Source organism: Lampris incognitus, chromosome 21 (assembly GCF_029633865.1).
Source record: "Lampris incognitus isolate fLamInc1 chromosome 21, fLamInc1.hap2, whole genome shotgun sequence".
NCBI classification, from domain to species: domain Eukaryota; kingdom Metazoa; phylum Chordata; class Actinopteri; order Lampriformes; family Lampridae; genus Lampris; species Lampris incognitus.
In genome coordinates, this window is record NC_079231.1 from 27,670,312 (window position 1) to 27,684,407 (window position 14,096).

Genomic DNA, 14,096 nt, shown 5'->3' on the forward strand with positions numbered 1-14,096 from the left:
GAAAGGTTGACACAAAGTCCTCTAGGTGGCCAGGGTGTAAACGTGTGCGAACAGGTCACGGGGCGGCCTGAGGCTGGGCAGGCCAAGGTGGGGAGGGAGAAGGCAGGGGAAGCTGAGGCCCAGGAATGTCTGGGGCCCGTGTAGGAGCTGCATGAAGCCCCGGGGCGTCTCGCCATGCTGAGGGAATGGCTAAGGTTGTGTCACCAGCTGTGTGTGGCGGAGCTGACACCTTCCGTAGACGACTGGAGTGCCACCGAGTGCCATCGCTGAGGAGGTAAGTGACTGGGCCCAGCTGACGGGTGACTTGGAGAGGAGAGGACCAGTATGAAGCCATTTTATTGTCCCTGTGGGGCCTGCGGACCCTGACCCAGTCTGACACATTGATGTCTGGCACCCTGGTTCGTTTTGACTGGTCAAACCGTTGCTTCATCCGCATCTGCTGACGAGTGACTGAGGCTCTGACCCCAGAGGGAGGTGCCTGGGGTGTGGAGGGGCGGAGCCTGCCAAGGGGCATGCACAGTTCCCGGCCTAGCATGAGAGAGGCTGGGGAGACGCCTGTGGTCGAGTGCTGTGTGGCCCGATGGTGCAGCAGAGTGTGACGGATGGCCTGCGTGAAAGAGCACCCTTGGGCCATGTGTGCTCTGAGGCCGTTCTTCAGTGACTGGTGAAAACGTTCAACGCCGCCATTGGCCTGGGGGTGGTAGTACACAGTGTGTATATGACGGATGCCCTTGCTTTCGAGATAAGCAATGAACTCAGCAGAGACCAGCTGAGGGCCGTTGTCAGTGGTGATGGTCTTTGGGAGGCCCCAGCGAGAGAAAAGAGAGTCCAGGAAGTCGGTGCAAACAAACACTGAATAAACTCGTGAAACTTAATGCATCTGTTTCAGCTGCCCAATTAGCACACCTATGCCTTCTTCCAGGGAGTGTTTTCCAGTGCTCCCCAATGCAGTGGTCATGTGAGCTCCACTTCCGACACTGCCACCCCCAAAACCGCAGTGTGGTTTTGAGTCGTCTCAGTATCCTCTTCTAGTTGAGGTAAAGGCACAATGCGGGCAACTGGACAGAGACGTGTGTCTTCACTCTGACTTCCACAGTTCGGACACATCTGTTTAACCCTTGATGCACTTGTCCAACAGGCCAAAGAGAGTGAGGCAGTCAAGGATCCATTATCACGACCTGTCCACACTGAAGGTTAGTGGTGTCCTTCTGCCACTTAGGTCAAGGTTGCAGGTTTGGTAGATGTCAGATAAAACTTGCCCAGAGATGATCAGCCAGAGTTTCACTATGGCGCCATCTCCTCCTCCAAATCATGTTGATGTTGGCATACATCGCTTCAGGAAGGGTATTGTCTCGCCGCCCAATAAGCAGGATATTCGGAGTGACAGGATCAGAATCAGCCACGTTGGAGGATATGTATCCCAACAGCTTGGGGTTCAAGATTGCTTTTATCTCCACCAGTACAGTGTGGAGTACTGGCTCATGGATGGACTGACTTCCCAGAACCACACGAAGAGCATCCTTTACTGATCTTATTTCCTTTTCGCAAGTGCCACCAAACTGTGGGGCACTGGGGTATTGAAACGGAAGAAAATTCATTGATCCTGCTGTTGTTGCTGGAAATCAAGAGCAATGTTAGAGAAGGAATTATTACAATTGAAGTTAGTACCCTGGTCACAAAGGGTTTCAGAGGGATGTCCTCTTCTGGAGAGGAAACACTGGATAGCCACGAGGAAAGCATCGGTATCCAAATTCTCGATTAGGTCAAGATGTATGCTGCATGTGGTGAAACACTTGAAAAGGATACCCCAGATGGTGAAGGGTCTAAAACAATCGTGGACAAGTGCCCACATTGATTTTTCAATGCAGTTCTGGATCTCTGAATAGTGATGGTTGCTGGCATGACGTTGCAAGGCATAGATTGCACAGGAAGGTCAGCAAGTGGTCCCAAATGGCAGAACCTGCCATTCATATACCGATGGTTCCTCAGCCTGCTTCATGTTTCTCCAGAAAAACCTAAGCAGTGGTTTTTCAGCAGATAAGAGACACACCAGGTGGAACACTGCTTTTATGTCTCCAGTGTTTACAACCCACTGTTGCCTGAAGCGGAGGAGACCACCAAGCAAGGACAGCACACAAGTGGGTCCAGGTAAGAGGTGGTCATTCAGGGCTTGACCTTGGTGCTGGTATGAGCAGTTGAATACAAGTCCATGTTTACCACTTTGCTAACCAACAATATGATGGGGAAGAAACTAAGATTCAGAGCTGAGATGTTTAGAGCCTGGGTCCAATTTGCTAACATAGCCGGTTTTAACTAGCTTGTGAATCTCCTCATTATGGACCTCTACTAGGTTGTGGATCATGGACAACTGGCATTCTGTGCTGCGGAGCAGTGTAAGGATGTGGTATATTGACTACCTGTTCATATTATACTTACCTGCAGTACCACCCCACACCCTAAGGAGGTACAGTTGACTCCTAAGGTTATCAAGTTGATGAGTTGAGACATACAGAGTAAGTAGTGATAACTGAAATGACAACATGTGAATCTGTACGCTGTTCCGTGAGACTGAATAAAATCAGTAAACCCGAATCTGGTGAAACTGCATCTTTTCATAAAGAACACGTTATCACAAAGAGCAAATTATTTGGTGGCATACATGGTGGGGAAATTGGGATGCTGTAGCAGTGGCGTTGCATACCACAGTCCTCCTTGCACATCAACTCTGTCTGGGAGTCAAGAAGCTGGAAAGCATACTGAGCTTGCTTTGACCGGATGGCTTCTTTCTCATTCAGATGAGGGAAGGTGTTCACTTGCCAAAGCTTAGCAAAACTCCTCATCAGCTCAGTTGGATCTGAGGAAGAAGAAGAAGCTTTGAAGAGACATTGCTGGCCTGTGGCAGGGGAAAATAGGCCAGTAGGGCCCTGTACAGCCTATCCCAGGAAAGTGAAGATTGCGAGTGGGGCTCCCAGGGAACCAGTGCAAAGAGACTGGGATGGAACACTCAGGTGTGGATGATCAGAACCAATAAGAACCAGGGGCTGAACAGTATAAAGTGAAGGCAACGGTGAACCACCAAGGTATGGGTAATGCTGCTGTAACATTTGAAGAGAGCAGGAATGCTCCATAATGTTCAAATCTTCGACAGTAAATGCATTTAGCACCTGATATCTGGATGACGACTCACCAGCCAAGAGTCAAGAGCCAAGATCTAGAGTTTCAGGCTGTGCTGTCAGTCCAAGGAGTTCTGGTCCACGCAGAATAATTGACCGCGCTGGAGTGTCATCTAAAATGGCGTAGGTTTCCAGCTGCTGATCTCCATTTATGTAGAATGACTGAAATGACCTTCAAGATGACACAAGGGAACCGGTGAGGGTGGTTTAGGAATAGAACTGGGCATGATGCACTAACCATCAAGCAGACCCTCTCTGCTGTGAGAATAGTCCCATGAATAACACTCAGGTGATTTCCTTTACACACACTGCAGGATTTTTTTTAAGTGTGCAGGCATCAGGTGAATGGATCCGACAGTGCTTCCAACAGCGCTTAATCTCAGAAATCCACTGCTTTTTCTGAGAACCAGAGAGCTTGGTGAACTGTATGCAGCTATTGAGGAAATGGTCTTTCTTATTGCAGAATGGACAATATGGGAGGACATTTGATTTGGCCTTTTTAGGTATGCGAGGTGAGGACATGTTCCCAGCATTATCCGTTTCACATTCATTAGTGAGATACATGGTGACTGGGGGTTTTGATTTACCTCTGACAACCTCCGACCTCTCCCTTTCACCAGAAGTGTGGAGAGTTGCTCAACTGGCAATATGTCGGGCATTTGCTTTAGTTTGCAGGCATAGAGAAAAGTCCTGCAGCGTATAGGTTTGTCCACCTCCATCTTGTAGAATGCCTTAATGTAAGCATTGCTCAACAAAGGAATCACAATAGCTTGATGGCAACTTGACAATCTATCAACATGTGAGCCACACTTTAATTCATTGCCATTTTCCCCTTCCAACGATTTCAGCAGTCCAACCAAAGCTTGCTCAGACTGAGAAAATTCCTCAAAGGCATCGACATCTACACTGCTCAAAAAAATAAAGGGAACACCTAAAAACACAATATAGACCTCGATGAAGGAAATATTTCAGCTGAAAATCTTTATTTATTAGACAGAGGAATGTGTTTAGAGCAAAATAACCTAAGAATGATCAATGGAAATCAAAATCATTAGCCCATTAAGATCTGGATTCAGAATCATACTCAAAATCAAAGTGGAAAATGAGAACATAGGCTGATCCAACTTCTGTGGAAATTCTTCAAGACGATTCAAAATGAGGCTCAGTAGTGTGTGTGGCCTCCACCTGCCTGTATGCACTCCCTACAACGTCTGGGCATGCTCCTGATGAGACGACGGATGGTCTCCTGAGGGATCTCCTCCCAGACTTGGATCAGGGCATCGGTCAACTCCTGGACAGTCTGTGGTGCGACATCGCGTTGGCGGATGGTACGAGACATGATGTCCCAGAGGTGCTCGATTGGATTCAGGTCTGGGGAACGTGCAGGCCAGTCCATAGCATCGATGCCCTCGACATACAGGAACTGCTGACACACTCTGGCCACATGAGGACGAGCATTGTCATGCATGAGCAGGAACCCAGGGCCCACTGCACCAGCATATGGTCTGACAATGGGTCTGAGGATCTCATCCCGGTACCTAATGGCAGTCATGGTACCTCTGGCTAGCACGTAGAGGTCTGTGTGGCCCTCCAAGGATATGCCTCCCCAGACCATCACTGACCCACCGCCAAACCGGTCATGCTGGAGGATGTTGCAGGCAGCAGAACGTTCTCCACAGCGTCTCCAGACTCTCTCACTTCTGTCACATGTGTTCAGTGTGAACCTGCTCTCATCTGTGAAGAGCACAGGGCGCCAATGGCGAATCTGCCAACCAAGATGTTCTCTGGCAAAGGTCAATCGGGCTGCACGGTGTTGGGCTGTGAGCACAGGCCCCAATTGTGGACGTCGGGCCCTCATACCATCCTCATGCATTCTGTTTCTCACTGTTTGAGCAGAAACCTGCACATTAGTGGCCTGTTGAAGGTCGTTTTGTAGGGCTCCGGCAGTGCTCCTCCTGTTCCTCCTTGCACAAAGGACCAGATAGCGGTCCTGCTGTGGGGTTGTTGTCCTCCTGCGGCCCCCTCCACGTCTCCTGGTGTACTGGCCTGTCTCCTGGTACCTCCTCCATGCTCTGGACACTGTGCTGGGAGACACATCAAATCTTCTTGCCACAGCACGCATTGATGTGCCATCCTGGATGAGCTGCACTACCTGAGCAACTTCTGTAGGTTGCAGATACCGCCTCATGCCACCTCTAGTGGTGAGGGCACTAGCAAAATGAAAAACTAACCAAAGATCGGCCAGAAAAGATGAGGACAGGCAAATGGTCTTTGGCCACCACCTGCAAATCCATTCCTTTTATAGGGGTTGTCTTGCAAATTGTCTAATTTCCACCTGGTGGAAATTAGACAATTTACCAACAGGTGAAATTGATTCACAAATCAGTGTTGCTTCCTAACTGGACAGGTTGATATCTCAAAAGTGTGATTGACTTGGAGCTACATTGCATTGCTTATGTGTTCCCTTTATTTTTTTGAGCAGTGTATTTTAACACCAGGGGCAGCTAGGATATGACTGATTTCACTTTGTATTACCTGATGTGGCTGCTCATCTTGCGTCCAGCGCTGTCAAAGCTAAAGTGTAAGGATGAGTGTCAGTCACATATGACCATGCAAGTTTGTAAGCACTGGGATACTTAAGATGGCTGAGCAGGATCTGGTACTTGTATTGTTTTGACAGATGAACTTGACTACCAACAAGAGTATCCAGAGCACTCGAGGAGAAGGAAAACACTGCTTCAAAATAAAGCAGTTGGGGTTTAGGCAAGCCTTAATAGGAAACCAGCAGTTCTGTGAGATTTGGCTGAGAGGGCAACAGCTGCACTGGATTGGCCTTTGAGCGACGTGTGGCAGCTGTGATGACACAAGAGACCGTTGACCTTGGTTGACTGCCTGTCATTGTATTAAGGTAGGAACTGATTGGGTTAATGATGGCCCATAAGTTGTTGCTGTGGCAGAAGGATGCCCTGTGGGTTGAAGTTGGTATGAAGAAGCAGCTAATGATGCCTGAGATGGCCGAAAGCTGAGATGAGGAGCATGGAATGACAATGACTGAAGAGAAGAATTAGGTGGGCGTGGCTGAGCAAGGTCAGGTACCTGTGACTCCAGTGGCACTAGAAGTAACTTACTAAATCCCTACTCACTGATTAGTTTTCCAAGACAGGGTCACATGGTGCAGCTGCCATTTCAGATGAAGCAAAATGAAAATGATCAAGAGGTCATTGAGCTACTCCACCCACAGCACCACTCAAGAGAAGGCACAAAGGTAAAGGATGTGCGAAGTGCGATACCACCTGCTGTGTCTTGAGAAGGAGTAGGTCTGTAGGCATTTTTAGTATGTAAAAGGCTGGAAACTAATTTGTCCTCTTTAAGCTCTCTTTGCCCGTCTGAGCCTCCAGGCTCTAGAAATTTGATTAGTTAAGAGCACCTAATCACGTCTGGCCTCACGTGCTTGGTGATCTAGTTTCCTGTAGGACTTCTCAGCTTCCATTTCCTCTTCCTGTTGTTTCCAGATTTCTTACATCCCTTCAATTTGTTTCTCCTCCAACAGCTATGCAAACTGAACAGTTTTCTCCTCTGTCAGCAAGACCAAAGAAATGGTGATGGACTTCAGGAGACAGCAGGGGAAAGGATACGACCCACTAAAGATCAATGGGGAACCTGTGGAGAGGGTCTCCAGCTTTAGATACCTCGGCGTACACATCTCTGAGGACCTCACCTGGACTCTTCACACTCAGCACACTCTAAAGAAGTCCAGAGGCTCTACTTCCTCCGAAGGCCGAGGAAATTCAAGGTTTCACCCTCCATCCTGAAGACATTCTATTCCTCAGCTGTGGAGAGTGTCCTAACAGGTTGCATCACCGCCTGGTACGGAAACTGTTCTGCCCATGACCAAGTTGACTTGCAGAGAGTGGTGAACGCACCACCAAAACATACCTCCCCATCCTGCAGGACACTTACACCAGAAGGGTGAGGATGAGAGCCAAGAAGATCATGAGTGACACTTCTCACCCTAACAACGGACTGTTCAGGCTACTGGGGTCTGGCAGATGCCTCTGTAGTCTTAGGGCCAAAACAGAGAGACTAAAGAGAAGCTTCTATTCAGGCCATAAGAACTCTCAACATATACAACCTTTCACATACTTGGGATGGCTAGGTTTTTATTTATTGTTTATTTTGACTTAAAAAAATAGGGAAAAAAATGCACTGATCTTTTGTCTTTTATGTAGGTCTATGTCTTTTCACATAATGACAGACGGAGTACCCCTCTTCATTTCACTGCATGTTTTACTTTGTATTTCTGTGCCCGTGACAAATAAAGTACTTGAACTTGAACAAAGCTGACTGGAGGGGTCATGAGCTTCTCTACTAGCTTTAGAGGAAGCTCTGCTACCCTTCAAACAAGTGGTGTGGGTCCGGTGTCCAGAGCAAGTGGAATGAGAATGGCTGGATGAGCCACTTCCCTGGTTCTGTACAGCCTGGCGAGAAGTATGCTGTCCATGTTGAACACACACCAGTGAGGTGATGTAGTCTGCAATAAGCTGGAGGACACCTGTCTCACTCACCCCTCCTGTTTCCTGATGGCATTATTTTCGGCCTTGCTCCCAACTGTTCAGTTTGCGTAGCTGCCTGAACTCTAGACTTTTGGTGAGTCAGCCATGGACACACCAGGTTCAGGCATAGTGGCTTGGTCAAAGTTGTCCATGCTCATATCATTTAAGTCTCAATTGACCTTTCGCAAAGCCCGCCCCCTTAGTTACGGTTGCTATGCCCGTCAAGCATTTCAGAACTATCCAGGAAGTAGCCGGAAAACACCAAAACATGAAGTAAGAAATCAGCGCATTGTGTGGCTAAAAGTAACAGTAATAATACATTAGCTGTATTAGCTATCAATAGTAGCTAGTAGCAAGCTTAGCTTGGAGCAGACAGGTATTTTTGTTGATTTTGGATGGATTAAGCTGGCCATGGGGTCTGCTATACTGCCAAATCTATTGCCGACATTGCGCTTCTTGCGTTCTGTGTTTCGGGAAGGGAAAGAGAATTACACCCCCTCCAAACTTTTCACATATCTAGTATCCGGTCTGCAGATCCCATAGGCACACCGGTTCAGCATTTTGCTGTGTGTTTGAAAGCTTGACAGACAGTTGCTAAGGTAGGATTGGACAAGCACCGTTCTGGGGCGGTACTTTGCGAAAGGTCAATTGCTCCTGCGCGAAGGACCATTTGTTTTACAGAATTTGGACTTGACTGACATTAGAACAGAAGGAGAAGCAATCAGCAGGTTCTGTTTGACAACATTTAATCTGGCATTTCAGTCAGAGTAAGCTGCAGTTGAATGGCGTCATTTCTACAATCAACTTAAATTCTATCACATTATCTTCACATCAGTCAGTACAACAATACATCCCTCTTAAATCATAATAATGCCAGAATTGACTGGCGAGATTGGATGTGAGACTTGAAAATGACAAAGGTAACATGACCTGGAATAGCAGATGAAAAGGAATAAACTAATCAATACACTCAAGTACAAAGGAAACCTGCTCAACTGAAGCGCAAACGGTGAACGAACTCAGGAAACTTAATGCACCCGTGCCAGCTTCCAGGGCGCCTGCTCCCCAATCCAGCAGTCATGTGACCTCCACTTCCAACAATAACAATTGACAGGAATGATGAAAAACACCGAAAGACCCAAGTTGAAGAAAATCAATTTTCCTTTAATTGAAATCCTTTAACTACGATATGACAAATATCTGGTGAAGAGAGAAAAAACATAAATTCAACACTTTGTTATTCAAAAACAGTCCACGATGTTTCATCCACTTTATTTGATCCGACAAGTTGTGGATCCACTGCTCAGGCAGTTTAAACATCTCGTAGGATTGTTCTTATCCCTCCCTCCCTCTTCACGAGGTCAGTGGAAGCTCGGTTTCCCTGATTCCTAGAGAATCCTGCTGAAACAAAGTAAAATATTTTGCCCAACTTCTTTTTACCAAACTAACCGTACCACTTTCCCAATAACTCCGACAATCTTCCCCATAAAAGACACACAGTTCAAGAAATACACCATTCTGCAAACAAAGCAAGGATTTCTTTTAAAAAAGCCCAGACAACATTTGTGGCTTCTTCCCATTATCAAAAGTCAAGTGTTTGTTAAGGCATCGTGGTCATTAGGCGGTCAAGTAAGCACGTGTAAAAAGCAACAGATGTAAGAACAGTCAGAGGGACACAGACGCAGAGACAGAAATCACTTCTCGTGCCAGTTCCTGCACGCACATTAAAGTGCAATCTAATGATCAAGCAAGACAGCTTTGAAAAAGCAAACAAACAGTAAACTCACTGTCATCTCATACCCTGGCATTCAGGTGCAGTAAAGCACGGAGGAAAAACAACATTCTGATTCCATGTCTGATATGTTTCAGTCACCTTTTTTCAAGGTACAACTGCAATCAGGAAATCTGGTATTTGGATTATTCCTTCCAAACAAATGTACTCTTCCACCAGCAGAAGTTAACTTTAAATGACACATTCAGTTCACAGAAACTGTACTTTACTTCTACTGGATCTCAATGTTTAAATAAAAACCCAGGAAGAAAGGATTCCTGGTCCGAGTACTGGTCCCACCAATACTGACATCATGGCCTAATCCTCTGAACATACACTTTTTTCTAAAATCCTCTAATTTTCAAATCTTTCATCATCATCAGGTATAAATCCTTTTAAGACAAACTTGAGGTTCACAACAACAATCTTAATGGCAAATGAGGAGCATTTAGATCCTCACAGTGGGTCCATATATATATATAATTTAAAACTATCAAGAGGTTAGGCTTTGGGGTCAAAGTTTAGTCTGAAGGTTCAAAGGTCTTCATTGTCACTGCTGTCCCAGGAGGCGTGGCCAATAACTCTTTGTGGGAGGAGCTTGCATATCTGTCAGGAATCATTCTTCTCTCCTGCCTCCTGGCTGATCACATGATGGTATCCCCGACTGGTGACGGATTGTTTTTGCCGCCAGAGCAGGGTGAGGAGGAGGAGGAGGAGGAGGCAGAGGAGGCAGCCGCACACCGCAAGAACAACAATCACTTCTGAAGAGAGAAAGAGACCCAAGCATGGATAAATGGAAAGACAGAAATGCAAGTATGAGAAGAGGGGTAGAGGGTGGGTAGAGGATGGGTAAAGGAGGGGTAGAGGATGGGTAAAGGAGGGGTAGAGGATGGGTAAAGGAGGGGTAGAGGAGAGGTAAAGAAGGGGTAGAGGATGGGTAAAGGAGGGGTAGAGGAGAGGTAAAGAAGGGGTAGAGGATGGGTAAAGAAGGGGTAAAGAAGGGGTACAGGATGGGTAAAGAAGGGGTAGAGGAGAGGTAGAGGATGGGTAAAGGAGGGGTAGAGGAGAGGTAAAGAAGGGGTACAGGATGGGTAAAGAAGGGGTAGAGGAGAGGTAGAGGATGGGCAAAGGAGTGGGGAGATGATAGAAATGAAAGAAGGGAGAGGGTTTAGCACTTACTAAAACCTTATGTGTGTGTGTGTGTGTGTGTGTGTGTGTGTGTGTGTGTGTGTGTCCCACCTTTGTCATCACTATCCGAGGACACCTGGCACTCTCGTTCCCGGTCTTCCGGTATAGAGGCTTGTGTGAGTCTAACGAAGTCGTGCAAGGCGCAGTCAGCAGCACAGCCCGGTAGCGTCAGTGGGTACGGCGCCACTTTGCTGTCATTTCGGTAGAACATGGATACTGACGCAGAGCTGGGGAGACGGGGAGTTGGAAGGGGGGAAGAGAAAGAGGTTGAAAGATAAGGAGAGTGAAAAGCAGGGTAAGAGGAAGGGAAAAGAAATATACGTAACGATAGAAAAAGTGATGGAGAGAGAGGAAGAGGTCAGTGAGGGCGGGAGGAGAAAGGCAGGAGAAAAGGTGATGAGCACCTGTCACATGATGTTGTGTGTTTAAAAAAGGTCACACTTTTCAGATGTCCGTCTTCCAAATGCTGACAGGGAAAGGCTCGTTATGTGGCCAAGTTGTGTTCGTGTCAGTTCTTCTTACCCGTTGTCATCTCTGTACAGCTCAAATATCTGGCAAGAGGCGTAAGGCGGCTGTCTTCCATTGAACACATTCAGGCTGGCCTGAAGAGCTGCTACTGTGGTATCATGCTGCGCAACACAACACCAAAGACAACACTCAGCAACTGCCGACACACAAACACAAACACTTCAGTTAACGCTTGCAGGTGTAGATGATTTATTCTTGTATCATTTCCGTCTTACCGCAGACAGCATCATCAGCTTCAGTCGCTTTTTTGGGTCTGGGACGGCCATCTTGGAAAGGTTCTTCACTATTTCACCCAACAGCAGACCTGAGTTGGGGGGGGGGGGGGTCAGGGGAAGAGCTGGGCTTATTGTCACACAAGTAGGGTGCATACTGCTCCTGACTCAAAAGCCAGAGACCAGTCCTGCAGAAGTGGAATATTAATATGCATGACCTCCTTGTCCCCATGTTTCCACAACCACGGCCATCAAACATTCGAACGACCACGGCCGTCATCTTGACCGATGTGGGTTTTCAAAGTTTAACAAGTTGTGAAAAAAAGAAAGATACAGACCCGCCACCCCCTGAATGCTCCTAAAATCGCACAGATTTACATTAAAATTAGCTTCAGATGATCAGGTCTACCTGACACCACCACGAGCCGTCAACATGACCGTCTGTAATGTGTGCATGATGGTGTGCGTCATGTCAGTATTTATGAGGTGTGTTGGTCGCATCATTTCCTTCATGAAGTTCGTTGCTCTGTCCTAGAAACACAGTAGCGCCCTCCAGTGCAGACAAATAGTCCAAACTTGATGTGTGATTATTGCAACATGTCTGGTTACAGACGCCGTTACAGACGCACCATGACTACCATCAAGGCGCTGCAGTATATTTACAGGCGTTGGACAGCGGCCATTTTAACTTGTTTAAAAATAGTATTAAAGTTGTTAAATGTAAATGTTGGTGTCAGTTAGTTTAATAACAGATATACTGACATATATAATGCATTAATATCGCAACTGGGTATTTATCTTGACACAATCTTCTTCTTCTTCCGCCTCATTTCCCGTTTCCCAGGGGTCACCACAGCGGGTCTGATAGTCTCCATCGGTACCCTGTGAGGGCACCGCACAGCATCGATGGCGGTCTTGTCAACCCAGATGATGATTTGGCAGAGTTTTTTGTCGGTTGCCCTTCCTGACACAACCACTAACCTTATGACGGGGGCACAGGTAAGGTCCTGCAGAGTTTAAAAGCCGGCGGTCATTTTGACTGCCCATGGTCGTTTTAGGTAGGAGTGAAATCCCGGTCGTTCAGGTGGCCATGAGTCCCTTCAGAATGTGAACATGAATGTTTTGGTGCGCACACATACACGCAACCAACACTCATGGTAACCAGACCACAGAACGGCAGGTTTTCAACAGAACACTCTCCAGCTTCCTGATAGGTTGCTGCTAGACTGCATTGTCCGGATGGAGGTGGGAGGGAACACCGCTGCACGTCATCAAATGCTCACAGCGGAATCACGGCTTATGTTGCTAGCTAGCGTTGTTTAGTGCTCGCTTTATAGTTATTTAGCTGTGTGTTGTGTTCCTTACAATCCACATTGACACAGAGTTGCGTCTAAGCAGCGAGGCCGCAGGCTTGGGGGGAGTCCTGGATGAGCAAACGCATGCGAGGGCCGAAGGCTCGAGCTGCATTTAATGTCAATCTACTGTTTCCCACTGTTCCTAACCTGAACTAGCCACTACGCGAGCCCCTACCCGTCATAAGATTGGTCGATTCCGCTGTGAGCATTTGATGACGTGCAGCGGAGTTCCCTCCCACCTCCCTCTGGATGATGTATTCTAGCACCAACCTTCCTGATACCAGTCACATGTCAGTTGACTTCCTGCTTCTTGATACCAGTCACATGTCAGTTGACTTCCTGCTTCTTGATACCAGTCACATGTCAGTTGACTTCCTGCTTCTTGATACCAGTCACATGTCAGTTGACTTCCTGCTTCTTGATACCAGTCACATGTCAGTTGACTTCCTGCTTCTTGATACCAGTCACATGTCAGTTTACTTCTTGCTTTCTGATACCAGTCACATGTCAGTTTACTTCTTGCTTTCTGATACCAGTCACGTCAGTTGACTTCCTGATACCAATCACATGTCAGTTGACTTCCTGCTTCTGCATACCAGTCACGTCAGTTGACTTCCTGCTTCTTGATACCAGTCACATGTCAGTTGACTTCCTGCTTCTTGATACCAGTCACATGTCAGTTGACTTCCTGCTTCTCGATACCAGTCACATGTCAGTTGACTTCCTGCTTCTCGATACCAGTCACATGTCAGTTGACTTCCTGCTTCTCGATACCAGTCACATGTCAGTTGACTTCCTGCTTCTTGATACCAGTCACATGTCAGTTTACTTCTTGCTTTCTGATACCAGTCACGTCAGTTGACTTCCTGATACCAATCACATGTCAGTTGACTTCCTGCTTCTGCATACCAGTCACGTCAGTTGACTTCCTGCTTCTTGATACCAGTCACATGTCAGTTGACTTCCTGCTTCATGATACCAGTCACGTGTCAGTTGACTTCCTGATACCAGTCACATGTCAGTTGACTTCCTGCTTCCTGATACCAGCCACGTGTCAGTTGACTTCCTGACATGTGACTGGTATTTTCTGACACGCTTGCTTTTTTAAGGAACGCTGCTGTCTGGTGAAAACACATCTGCAAACTTGATCATTTACTTTTCATTCCACAAACCAAACGTGCGTACACTCTCGCTGGGTTTGTGAACACGTCACCGTCCTAAACAAATGAAACGTCTGTGAAAATGTAACGCTTGCTTACAAAATGGTGAAATAATAAAGAGTTTCTTTCCACTTCCTGTAATGGTAGCTCCTTCGC

General features: G+C 47.0%; 1 protein-coding gene across 1 annotated transcript in view; it reads right to left on the minus strand.

The window, feature by feature from the left end:
* Positions 1-8,455: 8,455 nt before the first annotated feature.
* acp2 (acid phosphatase 2, lysosomal) overlaps positions 8,456-14,096 on the minus strand; it is a 48,075-nt gene continuing 42,434 nt past the window's right edge. The window contains exons 10-13 of the mRNA XM_056300961.1: positions 11,429-11,517; positions 11,208-11,314; positions 10,737-10,912; positions 8,456-10,258 (exon numbers count right to left, since the gene is read on the minus strand). Coding sequence (XP_056156936.1) covers positions 10,107-10,258; positions 10,737-10,912; positions 11,208-11,314; positions 11,429-11,517 — 524 coding nt within the window. The 3' untranslated portion in view covers positions 8,456-10,106. The remainder of the gene's footprint in view (positions 10,259-10,736; positions 10,913-11,207; positions 11,315-11,428; positions 11,518-14,096) is intronic.